At 43.3% G+C, this 23234-nt stretch overlaps 1 protein-coding gene and 1 non-coding gene across 5 annotated transcripts in view; one reads left to right on the top strand and one right to left on the bottom strand.

Annotated features, from left to right (window-relative positions):
* CTNNA2 (catenin alpha 2) overlaps positions 1 to 23234 on the bottom strand; it is a 1073907-nt gene that overhangs the window by 220762 nt on the left and 829911 nt on the right. For all 4 annotated transcript variants that reach the window (XM_038752080.1, XM_038752081.1, XM_038752083.1 and 1 more), the window contains one exon: positions 9789 to 9941. In XM_038752080.1, the coding sequence (XP_038608008.1) occupies positions 9789 to 9941 (153 nt within the window). The remainder of the gene's footprint in view (positions 1 to 9788; positions 9942 to 23234) is intronic.
* Positions 11862 to 11999, top strand: LOC119933898. Its single transcript, XR_005452765.1, has one exon. It is a non-coding gene; the product is annotated as a small nucleolar RNA SNORA7 (small nucleolar RNA).

The raw sequence follows: 23234 nt of genomic DNA, 5'->3' as shown, positions 1-23234 counted from the left end.
TAATAATATAATTAATAATAATAGCATCCATTAAGTGCTTACTATGTGCCGAACACTGCTGTAAGCACTGGGGTAGATACAAGCTTATCAAGGTTGGACACAGTCCCTGCCCCAGATGGGGCTTACAGTCTTAATTCCCATTTTACAGATGAGGTAACTGAGGCAGAGAGAAGTGAAGTGACTTGCCCAAGGTCACATGGCAGAACACTGGCAGAGCCAGGATTAGAACCAGGTTCTTTTGAATCCCTGGCCTGTGCTCAACCTATTAGGCCATGCTGCTTCTCACTAAGGCCAAGCTGCTTCTCATTAAGCTCTTAATAGGTGCCAAGCCCTGGGGACTCTACAAAATAATGAGGTCAGACACAAGCACCTGTCCCACGTGAGGTTCACAGCCTAACAGTGAGGGGAACAGGTTTTGAACCCCCATTTCACAAATGAGGCAACTGAGGCACAGAAGTTAAGTGACTTTCCCAAGTCACACAGTAGATAAGGTAGATAAGTGGTGGAGCAAGGATTAGAATAGAGATCTTCTGGCTCCAAAGCCCCTGCTATTTCCACTAGGACAATCTATCAGTCAATCAGTACTATTAAGTGCTGTGCACAGAAATCCAAGAATTGAACACAACAGTGCAATTTTATGAATAAAAAAACCACCCTGCTGATGTAGAGAATATGGACATATACAAAGGATCTAGGGCTACTGCTTGTCAGTCCCCCAACCCCACTCAGTTTTTACTTTCCTATCAAGTATTTCCTCCATCCATCATAGCACATTTTTTTTGCTGTTTTCTTGTCATCCCATCTCTACTAAACAGTATCTTCATTATATTCAACCCAGTCACAGCCTGCTTTATGAAACAAAAATGACCTATTTATTTATAAGTTTTAGCTACTCACAATGAGCCTTTCAGTATCCCTTCTTCTGCCAGATAACCAAGCTCTCCCAGACTTCCTGGGTCCTCCTGGAACATTCCCTCTCTTAAAGGAACACTGACACAACAGAGCTCATCAGGTCAAGGACTGCTCACACAGAATGTAACAATTTCATCGACTTATTTACCATACACATACGAATGAAAATTGTGGTATTTGCTAAGCACTTACTACACGCCAATCCCTATACCAAGCAGTATGAAATAACCAGGTCAGAAACAGTCCCTTTTCCAAAGTCTGAATACGAGGGGGAATAAGTATTTAATCCCCCTATCAATCAGTCAATCAGTGGTATTTACAAAGCCCTTACTCTGTGCAGAGCACTGTACTAGCACTTGGGAGAGTGCTAACTATATTGGAAGTGTTAATTCTTGATTGGCCAGGGCTAGATCTATTTAAAATCCATTGCTTAGGACAAGATATAGTCTCTGAAGGTGGCTGTGACTGCTAGCCACTCACATGTCACTTGAAATACAAGTTCCTACTGCCAGTTCTACATTGATATTTTCTGTCACATCAAGACCCAGAGGTCAACTGCCCCATCAGAACATCACCTCGAATAGGAGGGAAAATACTGCAAGTATATAGTCTTAAGGCTCCCTCATTATTGCCACATCTCCCTCCTACCATTCCTCTACAGACATCTTGAGAGAGTTGTTTAGTCACTGTCCCCACTTCCTCTTCTCTAATTCTCTCCTTGATCCCCACCATTCTGGCTTCCACTCCCTTCACTCATTCATTCAATCAATCAATCATATTTATTGAGCACTTACTGTGTGCAGAGCACTGTACTAAGAGCTTGGGAAATTGTACTAAGAGCTTGGGAAAGTACAAGCAGCGTGAAAGAGCATGGGCTTTGGGGTCAGAGGTCATGGGTTCAAATCGCGACTCCACCAATTGCCAGCTGTGTGACTTTGGGCAAGTCACTTCTCTGGGCCTCAGTTACCTCATCTGTAAAATGGGGATTAAGACTCAGAGCCCCCCATGGGACAACCTGATCACCTTGTAACCTCCCCAGCACTTAGAACAGTGCTTTGCACACAAGTAAGTGCTTAATAAATGCCATTATTATTACTATTATTACAATACAACAATAAACAGTGACATTCCCTGCCCAAAACAAGCGCACAGTCTAGAGTGGTGGGGGAGACAGACATCAACAGAAATAAATAAAATTACAGAGATGTACATAACTACTTTGGGGCTGGGAGGGGGGAAGAGCACAGGGAGCAAATCAGGGCGACACGGAAGAGAGCGGGAGATGGAGAAAAGTGAGGCTTAGTCTGGGAAGACCTCTTGGAGGAGAAATTCCACAGAAACAGCTCTCTCTAAGGTCACCACTGACCTTCTTCTCACCAAATCTGATCCTAATCCTACTAGATCTCTCAGATGCCTTCAACACTATGGAACACCTCTTTTTCCTTGAAGCTTTATCCAACACTGGTTCCACTGACACTGTCAGTGGGAAGTAGCATGGCCAAATGGATAGCGCATAGGACATGGAGTCAGAAGACATGTGTTATAATCCTGGCTCTGCCGCTTGTCTGTTGTGTGACCTTGGACAAGTCACTTAACTTCTCTGTGCCTCAGTTACCTCATTTGTAAAATGGGAAAAGACAGTGAGCCCCATATGGGACATGGACTGTGTCCAACCTGATTAACTTACATCTTGCCCAGCACTTAATGCAATACCTGGCACATATAAGTGCTTAACAAGTACCATAAAAATACTGTCCTCTCCCGGTTCTCCTCCTATCTCTCTTGCCTTGCCACTCCTTCTCAGTCTCTGTCACGGGCTTCTCCTCTGTCTTCCACTCTCTGAATGTGGGGCTCCTTCAAGGCTCAGTTCTAGGTCCCTTTTTATTCTCCATATACCCACTCCCTGGGAGAACTCATTTATTTCCCCTGGCTTCAGTTACCATCTCTGTGCAGATGATTCCCAAATTTACATCTCCAGCCCTGCCCTCTCTTCTTCTCTGCAGAATTGCTTTTCCTCCTGCCTTCAGGATATCTCCACTTGGATATTCCACCAATTCCTCCAACTAAACATGTCCAAAACAAAAATCCTTATCTTCCCACCCAAACGCTATCCTATCTTTGTCTTTCCCATCACTGTGGGCAATACCACTACCCTCCTTATCTCACAAGCCCATAATCATGGCGTTGTCCTCGACTTACCTCTCTCATTCAACCCACCTATTCAATGATACCAAATCCTATGGATTCAACCTTCACAACATCATTCAAATCTGCCCTTTCCTCTCCGTCCAAACTGCTACTGTGCTGATCCAAGCACTTATCTTAGCCTGCCATGACTACTCCATATGCCTCCTTTCTGACCTCTCTGCCTCCTGTCTCTCCCCATTCTTGTCCCTACTTCACTCTTGCTGCACAGATCATTTTTCTAAAAAAAAAGTTCAGTCCACATCTCCCCATTCCTCAAGAAAACTTCCAAGGCTTGCCCAACCACCTCCACATCAAACAGAAACTCCTTACCATTGGCCTTAAAGCACTCAATCACTTCTACCCCTCCTAACTCACCTCACTGATCTACTACTATAGCCCAGCCCACATACTTCAGTTCTCTAGTGCCACATTACTCACTGTATCCTGATATTATCTATCTTACTGCTGACCACTTTCTCATATCCTCCCTCTGGCCTGGAACTCCCCACTCCTTCATATGCACCAGACCACCACTCTCTCCACCCTCAAAATTGTATTAAGTTTATATTTTCCCAGGAGGCCTTCCCCAGTAATGCCCTCTTTTCCCTTTCCTCTCCATTTTGTGTAGTCTATGTACTTGGATCTGTGACCTCTGGGCATCTGACACTTGTCCTACCACTTATTACTTATGTACATATCTATAAATTATATATTATAAATTGATTATTTATATTACCGTCTGTCTCCTCCTCTAGACTGTAAATTCAATATGGCCAGGGAATGTACTCTCCCAAGCACTTAGTAGAGTGCTCTGCACACAGTAAGGGGTCATTAAATACCACTGCTGATGACGAAGTCTCCAATTTATTCATTTAGCGGTGTATCCAGTGAAAGAGAATACATGTTCAAGCCCGTCTTTAGCAACCTACAGACATTGGAAAAATGGGTTCTTTTAACTATGGGTTATTCAATTTTGAGGCACGTTTTCTTTTCAGAGATCTTCACATAGTGGGCAGAGGCCATTTTTACAATGAATATTTCTAACTGCTAACTTAAAAAGTTAGAAGGTAATGAGGATTCAGTAGGGAAGGGAACAGGAGGGAAAGATCAGGAGACAAATAGGGAAGGGATTTTTCAGAGGAAGCCAGCAATTATGCTAATTCATTCTAATTCAAATTGTTGTGCATAATTCATAGAACAATGTACTGTGAAAAAAGACCCATTCAAAAAAAGTTGCTCATGGATTGAAACAGAAAACACCATTAAAATCATATCTAATACCCTCTGTTAATGTAAATTGATCAATCAGTCATATTTATTGAGTGCTTACTGTGTTCAGAGCACTGTACTCAGCACTTAGAAGAGCACAGTATGCCAGGGTTGTTAGACATGCTTCCTGCCCACAAGAAGCTTACAGTCTAGAGGGGGAAACAGACATTAAAATAAAAAATGGATATGTACAGAAGTTCTGTGGGGCCGAGGGTGGGGTGAATAAAGAGTACAAATCCAAGTGCAAAGGTGACACAGAAGGGAAAGGGAATAGGTAAACAGCAAATACCTGGGCATTTTAGATAAGCCCCGAGGGCGAGTCCTTCCAGAGAGCACAATCAGAGCCCAGGGGATCTAGTTCACTATGGGCAGGGAACATGTCCACTAAATCTGTTGTACTGTACTCTTCCAAATGCCTAGTATAGTGCTCTGCACATAGTAAATGCTCAGTAAATACTACTAATTGATTGATTGGAAAGGAGCAGGAGAGATCATCTTATCCATTCCCTCCAGTTTCCTGCCTCCACACAGGGGGATGATGAAACCACCTGAGGGTCAGCTCCTGGGAAAAGTTAAGCACTTTTGAAAGCTATGGTCAGGCCTCTGGGGCTGAGGAGGACATCATTTAGTAGCCTGAACTGTAACAGCTTTGGGAAAAGAGGACACATAACTTCCATTGCGTTCTAATTTTCTATATTATTCTACTGAGCACGGGTCTGAGAGTCAGAGGACCTGGATTCTAATTCTGGTTCTGCCACTTGTCTGCTGTGTGTCCTTGGGCAAGTAATTTAGCTTCTCTGAGCCTCAGTTATCTCATCTGTAAAATGGAGATTAAGACTGTGAGTCTTCTGTGGAAGACAGCCAGTAACCAAACTGATTATCTTGTATCTACCCTAGCACTTGGTAATAATAATAATAATGATGGCATTTGTTAAGTGCTTACTATGTGCCAGGCAATGTTCTAAACGCTGGAGGGCATACAAGGTAATCAGGTTGTCCCACATGGGGCTCACAGTCTTAATCCCCATTTTACGGATGAGGCAACTGAGGCACAGAGAAGTTCAGTGATTTGCCCAAAGTCACACAGCTGACAAGTGGCCGAGCTGGGATTAGAACCTCTGACTCCCAAGCCTGGGCTCTTTCCAATGAGCCATGCTGCTTCACATAGTAAGTGCTTAACAAATACCATTTTAAAAACAGAAAACAAAAAAAGCGACAAGCAAAAAAAAGGCTGACTTGGAGTCAGCTACTTTTTCCACTGGCTTTTTCCAGTCAAGCACCTTTTCAGCTCTACCTTCCTAAATATCCCAGAAAACCCAAGGGCTCTCCAGGAATGCTGTTGAGAGTATCCACATATTTTCCACTCAAGCACTCGTGAAAATGAGTTGCACCACATGTTGTTCCAGGAACGCAGCCTGGTTTTCGAACCATAGCCAATAAGCAACACGGATAATCTTCGTTTAATATTCCCCATAAAATTTCCTCAAATAAACTTATGGCTACAAATGAAGGTGACACAACCTAATCACAGCATTATTTTATGTTTTCAAATGAAAGTTCATATGCCAAGGAGCACAGATAAATGCTCTGAGCCAGGGACCATGAAAATCCATTGGCCATTATTTATTTGCTGCACTGAATGGTGATTTGCCCATGTCTTAATGGCACTAATGGCCAGCTGGCAATAGAGAAGTTTGCTACTAGTACGTTCATTAGCATTCAACACCACAAGTCTGCAACTGGCCCATGAGGTAATTTCAGTGTTGGATTGTCCTGTCCACATTGCCTAATTGGGTAAGGAATCTGTTGGATTGACAGCTACTGCCTGGGGGCCTAGGAACTCCATATTTCCAGTCGCACCTATCTGCCAGCCTTTCTGGACAGAGGGCTGCTCAGGCCGGTGGTAGGGTCAGGCCTGCGGATGAATGGAAAGATTATTCTGTTGATCCGGATGATATGATATTCAGAAGGCAGGTCTCCTGGTGATAAAAGTCTATGTTTCCCTGAGTAGATTCAGACCCAAAGCTACATGTCACTGGGCCAGTACAACTCTCCTGTCCTTCCATTGCCAACTCCCTCCCAACCCTGTTTTTCCTGAAGAAGAGAGAACAGGAGAGTAGTGAGGATAAACACTGCTATTTCAACCCAGAGGTAGAAAATTGTTTTGATGGAGTGAGAGGTTGAATGGGGCTTATGCGATGCCGTGTTATACCAGAAGTCCATGGGTGAAAGGAGCCCTAGATGGAGTGGACTGGCACTTGGGCATAGTGAAAATGATGCCTCCCGACGCAGATGCTGAAACTCCGGTCCTCCCCGATGTTCTTCGGCTACTGATGAAGAAACACAGGAAAGCTTTTTTGGGTGGTGATCAATGTGGGTATCGAAGGGAGTTCTTCCTTCCTAGCCACAAAGATAGAACATGTAGGCCCTGCTGATCATCCCCACACAGGAGGCCTGTCTGTTCATAGGGATACTTTGACTCATGCCGGAGGGAAACATCCTTCTCCCTTCAGCAAAAATGTACAGGTCTCCTATGGACTCAAGCTGTGCCTTGGACAGAATCTTGAGAAGTAGCATGGCCTAGTGGGAAGGGCATGGCTTTGGAGTCCAGGGTCCTGGGAGAAATTACGACTCTGCCATTTGCCTGCTGGTTGAACTATTTTTTTTAATCATATCCGTTAAGTGTTTATTGTGTGCCAAGCACTGTACTAAGAGCTGTGATGGATACAAACTAATTAGGTTGGACATAGTCCACATCTCTTGTGGAGCTCACAATCTTAAACCCCACTTTACAGATGAGGTAATTGAGGCACAGAGCAGTTAAGAGACTTGCCCAAGGTCCCTCAACAGACTAGTGGCGGAGCTGGAAGTCATCACTTTACAACTCTGTGCCTCAGTTTCCTCTTCTGAAAAATGGGAATCAAATGCCTGTTCTCCTCCACCCTTTGTCTGTGAGTCTCTTGAGAGACAGAGACCTTGTCTGTCCTGATTATCTTTGATCTACCACATTGCTTGGCACATAGTAAGTGCTTAACAAATACCATAGTTATTATTATCGCAAGGGGTTGGAATGAATAAGGGGTAGCTCCTGGAACCAGCTCTGCTACTGGAATTATTATGCTCATTTTGAGATGAAGTGAGGGGACTGCTGTCATTTTCCACATTTGCTTTGGGGGAAAAAGGAGATTGGGAGTGGAAAGGTCACCACATTTCATTGCTCTTCGGTGCTTTAGAAAGCTTTCTCCCCCAAGGCAGAAGGGAAAAACTCTTCTTTCCATCTTCAAGTTAAGCAGTGGATCCTGGGAAAGGAAAGATAACTCATCCCCCCTTAGACCGGGAACCCATATGGGGCAGGGATTGTGTCCAACCTGATCAACTTGTATCTATTACAGCACTTAGAACAGTGCTGGACATACAGTAAGCACTTAATGAAAGCCATAATCAAAAATTAAAAATAACGATAAAAATAACCAGATCTCATCTTTCCACTGTGCTTAAGACTCAATGACTCAATCAGTGGCATATGCTGAGCACTTACTATGTACAGAGCACTGTACTAGGCACTAAGAAGGCTCCTATTTAGTGCTCTCCTGGGAGGAATGGAAAGAAAGGAAACAACAGATCACCTCTCATCCAGTGTAACAGTCCTTGTTGTTATTTTTGAAAAGCTAGATACATTGAACGTTTTTCTTTTTCTTTTTCATGTTTTTTGTTAACTGCTTTCTATGTGCCAGGGACAGTAGTTAGCACTGGGGTAGATACAAGATAATCAGGTTAGACACAATCCCTATCCCACATGGGGCTCACAATCTTAATTCCATTGCTCAGTGGCTAGAGCCCAGGCTTGGGAGTCAGAGGTCATGGGTTCAAATTCCGGCTCCGCCGCTTGTCAGCTGTGTGACTCTCGGCAAATCACTTAACTTCTCTGTGCCTTAGTTACCTCATCTATAAAATGGGGATTAAGATTGTGAGCCCCACATGGGACAACCTGATCACCTTGTATCCTCCCCAGTGCTTAGAACAGTGCTTTGAACATAGTAAGTGCTTAGCAAATACCAAAATTATTATTATTATTTTACAGATGAGGTTACTGAGGCACAGAGAAGTGAAGTGACTCACCCAAGATCACACAGCAGATAAGTGGTGGAGCCGGGATTAGAACCCAGGTCCTTCTGACTCCCAAGCCCAGGCTCACTCCACTAGGCCATGCTGCTTCTCAACTATGTGGGCCAAAAGTCTTCTTACACTAGTCCCTAATAGTAATTTCCACATATTTCTAACACCTTCACCCACACTCCCATAAAGTTGAGATCATAATATTGTGGAGCACCACTTCTAGAATGGAGAGGATGGGCAGAAACCATTTCAGCACTGTCTTGGAAGCCACTTAACAGCTGGCCGATATTGAGTTAGGCTGCGGGGATAAAAATTGGGACTCAGATCTCATGGGTTTAAATTGAAAATGTGTACAGTTCTAGAGCTTGTAGTGCACTTAGTGAGTTCTGTCTTTTATTCTGAAATATAAAGAAAAAAAAGAAGTTCTGGCCCATTAGCTAGGCAACAACCTATCCTGACCTCGGATCCTTCAGAATCCTAGAAGCTGCTTCTGGTGCCACTGATATACATCTGACCACTCTCACTGATTGGTGAGCTGGTGGCCCTCAGGGAAAACAGCTCAGCAGGTGGCCTCTGAATAATGGTTTGCTCTCTGGAAAGGAGTGGAGCCTGGATCCCCTTGTCTTAATAATGCTAAAATAACTGTGGTATTTCTAAAGTTCTTACTATGTGGTAAACACTGTACTAAATGCTAGGGTAGAGATGAGATAATCAGGTCAGACACTGTCCCTGTCTCGCCTTGCGCTTACAGTCTGGGGGTAGGGAGGATGGGTATTAATCCCCATTTTACAGATAAGGAAAGTGAGGCATAGAGAAGTTAAGTGCTTGCCCAAACACCAGAGGAGAAGCAGCATGGCTTAGTGGATAGAGCCTGGGCGTCGGAAGGACATTGGTTCTAATCCCGGCTCCACCACTTGTCTGTTGTGTGATCTTCAGCTAGTCACTTTACTTCTCTGTGCCTCAATTACCTCAACTGTAAAATGGGGATTAAGACCGTAAGCCCCATGTTGGACAGGGACTGGGTCCAATCTGATTAGCTTGCATCTCCCCCAGCACTTAGAACAGTGCTAGGCACACAGAAAACACTTAACAAATACCATTATTATTATTGTTATTACTATTATTAAGTGACGGAGCAAGGATTAGAACCTAGGCCTGTGCTCTCTCAACCAGACTGAGAGGAAAACACCGAAGGCTGCCCAGCCTCAGCACTTCCAATGACACTGTGACCAAGATAACACTGTATACAAATATTTCAGCATCCCCCATGTTGTCCCCTTAAACTTTCTCAAACCCTGACTTACCTCCACTAACTTGTTGGCGTGTTCACGGAAGACTTGAGCATATTCCTTCACTTCTTTTTCATTCCCACTCTTCGCCGCTTCGATGAGAACTAACAGGGGGACGTTGGTCTCCAGAAATGAATCAGATATGTGATCCATCACCGCCTTCCGAAGCTGGAAAATAACAAAAGCAGATCAATAAACCACTGAAGATCAATCAATAGCTGCTTTTGCTGTATTGAACAATGGGTTAAAGTTGGGAATAACTGCATTGTATTCAAATGTTTTATTTAGCCTTTGTTGTTCTAGGGTTTTAAAAGGCATGCCTTAGGAAGTATAGAATCAATAAATTAGTGGTATTTATTGAGTGCTTACTGTGTGCAGAGCACTGTACTACCTGCTTGGGAGAGTATAATACAACAGAGTAGGTAGACACATTCCCTGCCCACAACGAGCTTAGAGTCTAGAGGGGAAGATGGATAATTTGTATGAATAAATACTATATGATATATAATTTATGCATAGGTACATCATTGCTAGGAGATTAAGGATGGGGTGAATACCAAATGTCCAAAGTTCACAGCTCAAAAGGCATAGACAATGCAAAAAGGAGAGGGACACAGGGAAAAGAGGGCTTAATTGGGGAAGACCTCTGGAGGAGATGTGATTTTAATAAGACTTTGAAGGTGGGATGAGTGGGTCTGGCATATATGGAAGGGGAGGGAGTTCCAGACCAGAGGGAGGACATAGGAAAGGGGTTAGCAGTGAGATAGGAGAGTATAGGATACGGTGAGCCGGCACCAGAGGAATGAAGTCTGCTGACTGGTTTGTAAGAGATCAGTGAGGTGAGGCAGGAGGGGGCAAGCTGAATGAGAAATTTAAAGCCAATGGTAAGGCATTGCTGTTGGATGCGGAGGTGGATGGGAAGTCACTGGAGGTTTTGGAGGAGTGTGGGGGAGACATGGACTAAGCTTTTTTTAGAAAAAATGCTCCATACAGCTGAGTGAAGTATGGAATCGAATGGGGAGAGACAGAAGGAAGGGAGTTCAGCGAGGAGGCAGACGCAGTAATCAAGGCGGGAGAGGATGAATGCTTGGATCAGCATAGTAACAGTTTGGATGGAGAGGACAGGGCGGATTTTAGAAATGTTGTGAAGGTTGAAACGACAGGATCTGGGGACAGATTGAATATGTGGGTGGCATGAGAGAGATGAGTTGAGGACAATGCCAAGGTTACAGGCTCAGGAGATAGGGAGGATAGTGGTATTGTCTACAGCAATGGGAAAAACAGGAGGGCAGGGCTTGGATGAGAAGGTGAGTTTTGCTTGAAAAAGAAATAACATGTTATCGTAATTTTATACATACTTATACGTATTTACTGCACATTGTGAAAACAGGTTTTATGATTTCTCGGCTGCTTTGTAATCTAATAATATACAACTTAGATTTGTTTTGGCTGCAAAATATTTGCTTGTAATTGCAACAACAAATTTTAAGGACCGCGGCTGACGTCTGAGTCTCCTCCTGTGTATATCCATAATTGTGGTATTTGTGAAGTGCTTACTGTGTGCCAAGTACTGTACTAAGTGCTAGCGAAGATCCAAGATAATTAGGTCAGACACAGTCCTGTCTCTCATGGGGCTCACAATCTAAGTGAGGGGAAGAAATGATATTCAGTCCCCATTTTACAGATAAGGAAACTCAGGGACAGAGTGTTGCAGCCTAATTCCCTCCAGCCCAGAAATGTCTCAGTGTGAAATAATTTGGTGAGAGTATGGTAGACAATTATCAATCAATCAATCAATGGTATTTTTTGAGTGTTTACGGAGTACAGAATGCTGTACTTAGTGCTTGGGAGAGCACACTATAATTGAGTTAGTAGGTATGATCCCTACCCACAAGGAGCTAGCATTCTAGGTACAGTCAGACTTCCAGAGCATCAGAGGAGTCTTTGGTGTCCAGGACAATCTGGAGCGCAGTTGGACTCTGCATCTTTCTGAAAGTGATGCATATTTTATAACAGCACCAATTTCTGAACACGGTAACACAACAGTGGATCAAAAGAGTCTCCTTTCATGCCATGCCATGGAGTGGACTGCTCTCGGGGTCGCACTTGGAGAGTTTCCAGTACTCTACCAATTGCGACTACAGGAGGGAGAGTCAAGCAGAGGCCTACCCATTCCATTCTTAGTTTGGGCAGTGGCTAGCGAGTGGAAGGTAATCAGCTGCAAGTCAAAACTCCCCTGAGCTGGGCAGCAGCAGCATGGGAGAACGTCGAGGGCAGAGCCTCATTTACTACGCGGAAGGAGGCAATGGTAAACCACTTCTGTATTTTTATCAAGAAAACTCTATGGATACACTACCAGAACAATTGCAGATGGAAGTGGGGCGTTCTAGGAGAGATGTGTCTTTGGCATAGCTATGGGTTGGACACAACTTGACAGCATAAGACAATAACAGAAATGGAGTAGACTGTTAATTTCATAGTTCCCCCCCCCCCCCCCCCGCCCAAATACTGCTTAGGTACCTCTGTCAGTAGTGTCATCTTCAAATCTAATCAACAAACACACACATCCACATGCACACATAAGCACAAGGACCAGAATGGTTTCATGGAGCAGAAGCAGCTTGCCCTAGTAGAAAGAGCACAAGCCTGGGACTCAGAGGACCGGGGTTATGCCACTTGTCTGCTGTGTGATCTTGGGCAAATCACTTCACTTTTCTGTGCTTCAGATCTCATATTCTCCCTCCTCCTTAGACTGGGAGCCCCATGTGGGGCAAGGAGAAGCAACATGGCTCAGTGGCAAGAGCATGGGCTTTGGAGTCAGAGGTCATGGGTTCAAATCCCAGCTCCACCAATGGTCAGCTATCTGACTTTGGGCAAGTCACTTAATTTCTCTGTGCCTCAGTTACCTCATCTGCAAAATGGGGATTAAAACTGTGAGCCCCACACGGGACAACATGATCACCTTGTAACCTCCCCAGCGCTTAGAATGGTGCTTTGCACATAGTAAGCGCTTAATAAATGCCATCATTAAGGACTGTGTCCAACCTAATTAACTTGTATTTACCCCAGCACTTAGAACAGTAATTGATACATAGTAAGCACTTAACAAATACCTTAAAAAACCAAAAATCACTGAGAGCAATTGAAGATACCAGGCATTAAGGCAATTGTGATGCTGCGATACATGTGCTATCACCTGTACTTTGCAAAGTATGAGGCATAATATGATGACATCATATGGGACAATTTGTGGTAGCACGCAGAGTTGAATGAAAACTAGTGTATTTTTCTTCAGGGAGGGATCCTTGACCACAAACACCTGAACTCTACAGCTGTTGTGCTTCCTTTTCAGTCAGTGGGAGTGTGGATACTGCTTCTGAGCCTTAGGTCTCATTGGCAGGATCCAGGTGGAAAGAGTTTGGACATTTAAAATAAAAATAGCAGACCTATAGGAAACCAGACCTGGATCTCTAGCTGATGGGGGACCAGCTAGCTGGAATAATTGTGCTATGAAAGTGGATAATAATAACAATAACAATAATAATGACAACAATAATATTTGTTAAGTATTTACTATGTGCCAAGTACCACAATAAGGGCTGGGGGGAGATATAAGGTAATCAGGCTGGCCACAATCCCTGTCCTTCATGGGGCTCACAGTCTTAAGTACAAGGGAGAACAGCTATCGAATCTTCACTTTGAAGATGAGAAAACTGAGGCCCAGAGAAGTGAGTTACCCAAGTTCACATAGCAGGCAAGTGGCCAAAATTAGAACCCAGGTCTTCCGACTCCCAGGCCTGGGCTCTTTCCATTAGGCTACACAACCTATTCCAGCGATATCTCATGGCTAGTTAGCTCAGCCCCATGTATCTTTCTAGAATTGCACATAAAGCCCAGGGTAGAGAAGCAGCGTGGCTCAGTGGAAACAGCCCGGGCTTTGGAGTCAGACGTCATGGGTTCGAATCCCAGATCTGCCAATTGTCAGCTGTGTGACTTTGGGCAAGTCACTTAACTTCTCTGGGCCTGTTTCCTCATCTGTAAAATGGGGATTAAGACTGTAAGCCCCCTGTGGGACAACTTTATCACCTTGTAACCTCCCCAGCGCTTAGAACAGTGCTTTGCACATAGTAAGCACTTAATAAATGCCATAAGTAATAATAATAATGATAATAGAAAGATCCTAGAGGAGAACCACTGAAAGGAAGTTGGTCTAATCCAAGTCATTCCTAAAAGGAGTGTCTGTGTTGTTTCATTGCTGCTTAGCTGGGGGCTTGAGGTGTTGGAAAAACCTTGTCATTGCAGAGAGAGAGAGAGAGAGAGAGAGAGAGAGAGAGAGAGAGAGAGAAAGTGTGTGTGTGTTTGTGTGTGCGTGCACAAGAAAGAGACCTTGTGCTCATTAAAGAGAAAAGTGAATATGATGTTCATACTTACGCTGCAACTGAACCTCCTTCTCAGTGGCATACTCATCTATAGGCATGTCTCAACATGCCTAATTAATCAGGCCAGAGAAAAATGTCAACCCATTGTAGTTACACATCTTTCAGAACTACTTGACTCTAGCTGAGTTTGAACAGATGCCTGAAATGTCTCCACACAGACAACTCCAGTCTGTGTTTATTTATCAACCAATAAATCAACTAATCAGTGGTATGTACTGAGTGTTAACTGTATATGGAGCACTGGACTATACACACTTGGGAAGTAGAAGAGAATTGGTAGTCACAATCCTGCCCTCTAGGAGCTGAAAGCAGACAGGATACTACTTCTCTTTCTTCACTCTGCCAGTTCCTCTATATTCATTCATTCATTCAAATGTATTTATTGAGCGCTTACTGTGTGCAGAGCACTGTACTAAGCGCTTGGGAAGTACAAGTTGGCAACATATAGAGGCGGGCCCTACCAAACAACAGGCTCACAGTCTATCCCTCCACCCCTTCAGGGAAGTCTTCCCGAACCCAAAGTCTCCTAACTTCATATTTCCTCCAGCCACTTGAGAGACCAGGATATCCAAGCGGATGGACATCATTTTCCGTGTCTCCTGGCCTATTACCTGAAAGTTCAGGTAATAGGAGTTCAAGGCAGAGTTCCCCAGTGAGCCAGCTGCCCAGGTTTCACTGCCCACTTGACAACAGTCTTCTGGCCATGGAGGACTGGGGTGGCACAGCAAAAAAGTGGAGAGATTTGAAAGGTTGCTAGGATGACATAGCAACACGTGTAACTAAATACATAGTCTGTTCACAAATATCTGAGGGAAGTGAACAGTCAAGGAGAAGCCATTTCTTCTCCAAATCCAAAAAGATGCCAAACTAATGTCTTGGGTGTCAAGGAGAGAAAGGAGCAGATTGAAGATAGGAATGATCTTAAATTCTACTGCCCCTTTCAGCGACAGAAGTAACTCTCATAAGCAAAATTGATTTTTCTCAAGACTCTGAAAATCTTGTAAATCGTAAACCCCCTTCAGAGATTCAAAAGAAAGGTTAATGATGGCACCATCTCCCTCTATTCTGATGGACAGGACTCAGCAGGATCAATCTTTGCTAGAGTTTGGAGGGATCAAGAAGGAGGATTCAAGAGGCAGAAATGTTCCGTCATCTGGATCCAAGATGTGCCTTAACATGCTTCCCTAAGCTTTTGGGTGTAAAAGTTATTAAAATGGAAATCTCACAGACAAAATACCAACAGGATCAGTGCCAACCAGCTGGGTAGGGAGGGGGACGGAGGCTGGAAACGTGGCTCATTAAGCCATACATCTTTCCGCTAGAATGAAGGTCAATTAAGGTAATCATTCACTGTGGTGATCTCCACCAGACAGTTGTAGCAAACTGAGGTACCATCAGTGTGCAATAGCATGCTGATAATAGTGGCATCATTCATTCATCGTAGAGCTGAAGAAACAGGGCTTGTCGTAACCCAAAAGTGTTTAAGGGACTTGAGCGTCACATTTTTTTAAGGAAAGGAATAGGCAAAAACTTGATCACTCAATTATTTATCTTGATTCTACCAAAATCCTTCAGTGAAATAAAGTCAGTTCAATTAGCCTCACAGTATATATAATTATATATGTATATATCATTACATATATATGTCAGTGGTTTTAGCAAAGTGCTTATTTTCTGACAGGCACTCTACTAACTCTGGGGTAGATACAAACTAATCATGTTGGACACAGTTCCTGTCCCACATGGGACTCACAATCTACTCTCCATTTTACAGATGAGGTAACTGAGGCACAGAGACATTAAGTGAGTGACTTGCCCAAGGTCGCACAGCAGACAAGTGGCAGAGCTGGGTATAGAACACAGGTTTTTCTGACACCCAGGCTTCCTGTCCTGTGCACTACCCATTAAGCCATACTGTTACTCTATTGCTTCTCTATATTTCTTTTTTTGAACCAAATACTTTTTATAAACAGCTTTGCCTCTTTCCCATGATCTAAGCCCTACCTGAGCAATTAAAATAAACCACATCAATCAGTCATTTATTGGGCATTATTGTGTGCCCAGCACTGTACTAAGCACTTGAGAGAGTACAATACAACAGAGTTCATAGACATATTCCCTGCCCACAAGGAGCTTACAGACTGGAGGAGGAGGTTCCCTAAGGAATTCTAGTGAACACACCCTTCAATGAAAACCAGAGTTCCTGATGACACTGCAATCAAAGGGCAGATTTCAGAACATCACAGTCTTCTATGAACTATTTAAAATTATACATCTCTCAGTTCAAAGTTACCATGACCTTAAGAATTCAATGAAGTTTCTGATTTTCATTTTCAAGAGAATGGGGTTATCTTTCTGTACCTAGACTATTTAAAGGCACAAAGGAACTCCATTGTGCTTTATATGAGAGGTAGCAGAATGTTCTTTTTGGTTTCTTGTAATTCCACATCAGAACTAGACTAATATAGAGAGAAACATCCATTGATCGGATGTTGCCTATGCCTTTTAACTTATGTTAGCTCCACATCTAATTCTCTTAGCTATCAGAATATCTTGTACCTTGTGCGCTGGCACTTGGAACAGTGTTTGTGATATTGTATGCACTTAAATTCATCAATAAAGCAATCATCAATGGTATTTATTGAGTGCTGACTGTATGCAGAGCTCTGTTCCGTGTACTTGGGAGTGTAGCATAGATTAGAATCAAGGTCTCTTCCCTTGAAAAGTTTACAATTTAGTGGAGGAGACAGATATTAAAGCACATTCAGATAAGGGAAGCAACAGAGAAGCAGCTTTGTGCCAGGCACTGCATTAAACTCGGTTAGAAACAAGCTCATCAGATTGGACACAGTTTTGTCTCTCATGAAGCTGATGATATTAATCCCCATTTTACAGATGAGGTAACTGAGGCACAGAGAAGTGAAGTGACTTGCCCAGGGTCACACAGCAGTCAAGTGGCAGAGCCGGGATTAGAAACCTGGTTCTTCTGACTCCCAAGCCCACTAGCACACAATGCTACTCAATTCTGGGATTTGTCATGTTCAATCAATCAATCAATCAATCGTATTTATTGAGCGCTTACTGTGTGCAGAGCACTGTACTAAGCGCTTGGAAAGTACAAGTTGGCAACATATAGAGAAAGTCCCTACCCAACAGTGGGCTCACAGTCTAAAAGGTGGGCTCACAGTTCGATTGTAACTTTCCAAGATCCTCTCCAGACATCTCATGGAGCAACATCCTGCAATGCTCCCAAACACAGTAAATCAGGGACCATTCATAAAAGTTGGATCAGTTGTTGGAATTTCCTGGTACTGGATATCCAGGGACATTGTCCATGGGGTGTCAGCCCTGTTCTAGGAAGTAGAGTATACTTTCAAAAGTAGAAACTTAAAATGCTGCTGATCTAATGAAGAGACTAGATGGCTGAATCCACAATCAACATAAATAAGTACGAACATATGGAAATTCATTCATTCATTCAATCGTATTTATTGAGTGCTTACTGTGTGCAGAGCACTGTACTAAGTGCTTGGTAAGTACAAGTTGGCAACATAAAGAGACAGTCCCTACCCAACAAAGGGCTCACAGTCTAGAAGGGGGAGACAAACAACAAAACAAAACATGGAGACAGGTGTCAAAACCATGCATTATTGCTACTGTGAGATGCACGTGAGATGGACAGTAAGAGAATGGATGAACTTTATCAAGGAAAGTTTCCTGGAATAGGTTCCCTTGAGCTGTGAAGAGGGGAGCTTGACTTCAATGTCTACTGCACTCCCCAATTTCTCCAATCATTTAATGCCCTCTCCTCAAACCCCTGTTTCCCTGGCTCTCCCACCACTTGCCCCTAATGACCTGGCGACGTACTTTATCAAAAAAATTAAAACAATCAGGTGTGAATCCCTAAAATCTCCCCTGCTCCTCTTGAATCCCTCCCTTCTCCTGCCCCCTTTCAACTCTTCCATCTTTCCTAGCAGTATCTTTATGGGGAGCATCATGGTGTAGTGGATAGAACACGGGCTTCGGAGTCAGAAGATCATGCATTCTAATCCTGGCTCCACCACCTGTCTGCTCTGTGGCCTTGGACAAGTCACTTAACTTCTCTGTGCCTCAGTTACCTCATCTGTAAAATGGGGATTAAGACTGTGAGCCCCATGCGGGACAGCCCAATTGGCTTGTAACCACTGCAGCGCTTAGTACAGTGCTTGGTACATTGTAAGCACTTGACAAATACCACACCTAATATTATCATTATTATATTATTATTAGAGGGCATCTCCTGCCTTCTCTCAAAATCAACCCCTTCCACCCGCACATCCAACCCCAACTCTTGGCACCTTATCAAAGCACTTGCCCCCTCTCTTTTTCCCTCTCTGGTAGCTATCTTCAACTATTCTATCTACAATGGCTTCTTTCCCACTGCTTTCAAACATACTCACATCTCCCTTATTCTAGAAAAATCCCTCCCTTGACCCCCACGGCTCCCTCCAGTTATCGCTCCATTTCTTCTGCCATTCCTCTTCAAACTCCTTGAATGATTTGTCTACACCTACTGTTTCCAGTTCCAATCCTCCAATTCTCTCCTTGACCCACTTGAATCCGGCCTCTTCCTCCTTCACTCCACACAAACCACTCTCTCAAAGGTCACAAATGATCTCCTTCTTGCCAAACCTAACAACCTCTAATCCATCCTAATCCTCCTTGACCTCTCAACATTCTCAACCTCTCATCTCGCCTTTGACACTGTCGACCACCCCCTTTTCCCGTATAAATTATTTCAACTTGACTTCACTGACACTGTCCTCTCCTGGTTCTCCTCCTATCTCTCAGTCTCTTTAGCAGCCTCCTCCACTGCCTCCCACCCCCTACCTATTCAATTATAGGTCCCCTTCTATTCTCCATTTACAGCCACACCCTTGGAGAACTCATTTGCTCCCATGGCTTCAATTATCATCTCTAGGAGGATGATTCCCAAATCTACATCTCCAGCCCTGTTCTCTCTCATTCACCACAGATTTGTATTTTCTCTTGCCTTCAGGACGTGTCTACTAAGACATCCTGCTGACACCTCAAACAACGTGTCCAAAACAGAACTCTTTATCTTCCCAAACACTGTCCTCTCTGTGACTTTCCCACAACCGTAGGAAGAATTACCATTCTTCCTGTCTCAAAAGCTCATAACCTTGGCTTTATCCTCAACTGATCTCTTTTATTCAACCCACATATTCAGTCTGTCACTAAATTCTGTCAGTTCAACCTTCACAACATCACTAAAATCCACACTTTCCTTTACATCCAAACTGCTACCATGTTAATTAATTCATTCAATCGTATTTATTGAGCGCTTACTGTGTGCAGAGCACCGTACTAAGTGCTTGGGAAGTACAGGTTGGCAACATATAGAGATGGTCCCTACCCAACAGCGGGCTCACAGTCTAGAAGGGGGAAACAGACAACAAAACATATTAACAAAATAAAATAAATATGTACAAGTAAAATAAATAGAGTAATAAATATGTACAAACATAAATACATATATACAGGTGCTGTGGGGAGGGGAAGGAGGTAAGGCGGGGGGATGGGGAGGGGGAGGATCCAAGCATTTATCCTGTCCTGCCTTGGTTACTATATCAGCCTCCTTCCTGATCTCCCTGCCTCCTCACTCTCCCTCTCCAGTCCATATTTTACCCTTCTGCCCAGATCGTATTTCTACAAAAACATTTAGCCAATGTTTTCCCACTACTCACGAAGCTCCAGTGGTTGCCCATCCACCTCCATATCAAACAGAAACTTCTTACCAACAGATTTTAAGCAGGCACTCACCTTGCTCCCTCCTACTCTATCTTGCTGTTCTCCTATTACAACCCACAGTTCAAACTTCATTCCTCTACTACCAACCCACTCACTGTACCTCTATCTCAACTTTGTCACTGCTGACTTTATGCCCACATCCTGCCTCTGACCTAGAACGCCCTCCCTCTTCATATCTGACTGACAATTACTCTCCCCACCTTCAAATTCTTATTGAAGGCACATCTCCTTTAAGAGGTTTCCCTGAATAATCCCTCATTTCCTCTTTCCCCACTCCCTTCCGTGTTTCCCTGATTTGCTCCCTTTATTCACCCCTTCCTTAGCTCCACAGCACTTATGTACATATATGTAATTTATTTATTTTTGTTAATGTCTGTCTCCCTCTCTAGACTGTGAGCTTGTTATAGGCGGAAAGTTAGTCTGCCAACTCTGTTGTATAGTACTTTTCCAAGAGCTTATTATGGTATTCTGAGCACAATAAACTTTCAATGAATACGATTAATTGAGAAAATGAATAGCGGCAGGGTGGTTGACCCTTGTACAATGGACAAGTGGACTCAAGATTTAGAGGCGGGAGAAATAAGAGGAGATGGGAGGAACTTCAATAAGGAAAGTGAAAATAATGGCTTTAAGATGAAGATGCAGTTGTCTCTTATGAAAACAATGTTTCATAACATAAAGAAATGGACCCTAGATTAAAATAAGTGTAAATCAAATAAGGATCTAGTGTGGCGGTTCAAGACGGAAGCACTGCAGCTTGCTGTAGAAAAGATAAAAAAAGTTTTGGATTGGGAGGATCCTGAACTTTCAATTGCTGAGTGTGAAAATAGATAAAGACAGCTGTCATTACTTCATGGGCACTGGTATTTATGTAGTTAGTGAAGAGTAGCTTAGTACAATGCTCTGTACATAGTAAGTGCTCAATAAATATGATTGATTGATTGAGTAGCATACAGTGACCCCACCTGTAAATAAGAAATATAATTCCTTTATAAAATGATGGAGATTCTTTTTAATGGCCTTCCCTACAAGTTGAAAGCTATAGTTAACAGTTTTTACATTAGCATCGAGACTACACGTTTAGCTATCAATCAACACAAGCAGGAAGGGATGACTTGACAAAATCGTTTGTTATGTCTGACAGGAGTCAAGAATGCAAGGCTCTCTTCCACTGATTTAAATGGATGCGTGACAAGGGAATATTAATTGCCCAAGACAAGACATTTAAAGGTATTAGCTCAGCACTACCAGGCTATTTTATCCAATTAGAGCAATTCATCAATGTAAATCACTGCTGGAGAGTTGTTGCTGTATTTTTTCTCCAGGTTCCAAATGAAGGGCAATAGAAGGAAGGGAGACCACGTATTCTTTTCAGTTTCATATAAATGCCCCCATTATACCAGGAGACAAGAGGCATCCATGGAGTCAAAAAATCAAAAAATGAAGACGATCTTCAAAATACAAAATACTTGTATGTGTATGTGTGCGTGAATGCAGGCAGTGTGCGTGTGTGTGTGTGTGTTGTGTATGTGTTGATATGTGTACCACATGTGTGCTTTCTGCCATCTTAGAGTGCAAGCTTCTGGAAGGCAGGGATACATTTGTGACCATACTGTACTTAGTTGCATAATTGCTCCACTTTGTACATAATTTTTGAAACTTTAAACACAGTGCCATATAAAAATTGAGTCTAGCAATAATGGAGGCAGGCGAATCAAGAGGAGCAGAAAGTAAAGGAAGAAAGGAGGGGAAAAGGGAGAGGCAGGAGGGCACTTTTAATGTAACTCTTTTTTCTACTGCCTTCTCTCAAGTGCTGCATAAAGTAGGCATTCAGCAAATTAACAACCCCTTTCCTTCTCCTCTTCCACTTCCAGAGGTGGGCACCTATTTCGAAGAAGAGTCTGTTGTTTCTGCTTTAGTGTGTTCCTCTTCATCCCCTGGTATGGTTTGTTTCAAAGAAGAAGGTCCTAATCCCCTAGCTACAAGCCCACCTCAAATGCTGTGTTGCATTCTGCCCCTTCTGTTGCTCCCCGATAGAATAATAATGTGACGCTATCACTGCTTATGATTCTGAGGTACAAAAGAGAATCTTGTATTTCCTCCTCACAAATAAAGGCGGGGCAGTTCTATGTTGGAGGCAATTATGCAAACAGATATGGAATTTGGTGAAAAGCTTGGCATTGAGTGCTCCACAGCACTCATTCATTCATTAAATAATATTGACTGAACACTTATTCATTCATTCATTCAATCACATTTATTGAGCGCTTACTGTGTGCAAAGCACTGTACTAAACGCTTGGGAAGTACAAGTCGGCAACATACAGAGATGGTCCCTACCAAACAATGGGCTCACAGTCTAGAAGGGGGAGACAGACAACAAAAACACCATGTGGACAGGTGTCAAAACCATCAGAACAAATAGAATTATAGCTATATGCACATTATTAACAAAATAAATAGAATAGTAAATATGTACAAGTAAAATGAATAGAGTAATAAATCCGTACAAATATATACAAGTGCTGTGTGGAGGGGAATGAGTTGGGGGGGGGATTGGGGAGGAGGAGAGGAAAAAGAGGGCTCAGTCTGGTAAGGCCTCCTGGAGGAGGTGAGCTCTCAGTAGGGCTTTGAAGGGAGGAAGAGAGCTAGCTTGGTGGATGTGTGGAGGGAGGGCATTCCGGGCCAGGGGAAGGACGTGGGCCGGGCTTACTGTGTGTACAACACTGTACTGAGCACTTAGGAGAGTACTATACAACAATAAATGGACACATTTCCTGTCCACAACAAGTTTACAGTCTAGAGGGAACTTAAGCCACCAACAGTTTGAAGAAACGTCGCTCTTCGTTAACCAATACTTCCTCTAGCAGCTCTTACACAAAAATGGACCCTAGAATTTCACTCTAATTGTCACCAGCATCATCATTATGGACACTGTTAATGAGGTGGTACTGGTTGGCAAAAAACTGAACTTGGTGTCAAAAACACACACAACAGAAAGAGACACAGTTTTAGCCTTCAAGTCAGTTATGGCTACTGTGTGATCCAGGTCTTGAGAGCTGCTAACAATACTACCGCTCTGTAGACATTTAATTTGGAGTGGCGCCTGATACCATATTGTCTGGCAATGCCAACCTTCTCATTGTACATCAGTTCCGTCTGTCTCCCCTCCGACCACTTTCCCGCGTCCTGTCTATTGCCTGGACTTCCCT

The sequence above is a fragment of the Tachyglossus aculeatus genome, chromosome 10 (assembly GCF_015852505.1).
Source record: "Tachyglossus aculeatus isolate mTacAcu1 chromosome 10, mTacAcu1.pri, whole genome shotgun sequence".
NCBI classification, from domain to species: Eukaryota; Metazoa; Chordata; class Mammalia; order Monotremata; family Tachyglossidae; genus Tachyglossus; species Tachyglossus aculeatus.
The sequence above is the reverse complement of the archived record's forward strand: the minus strand, read 5'-3'. Positions and strand labels throughout refer to the sequence as shown.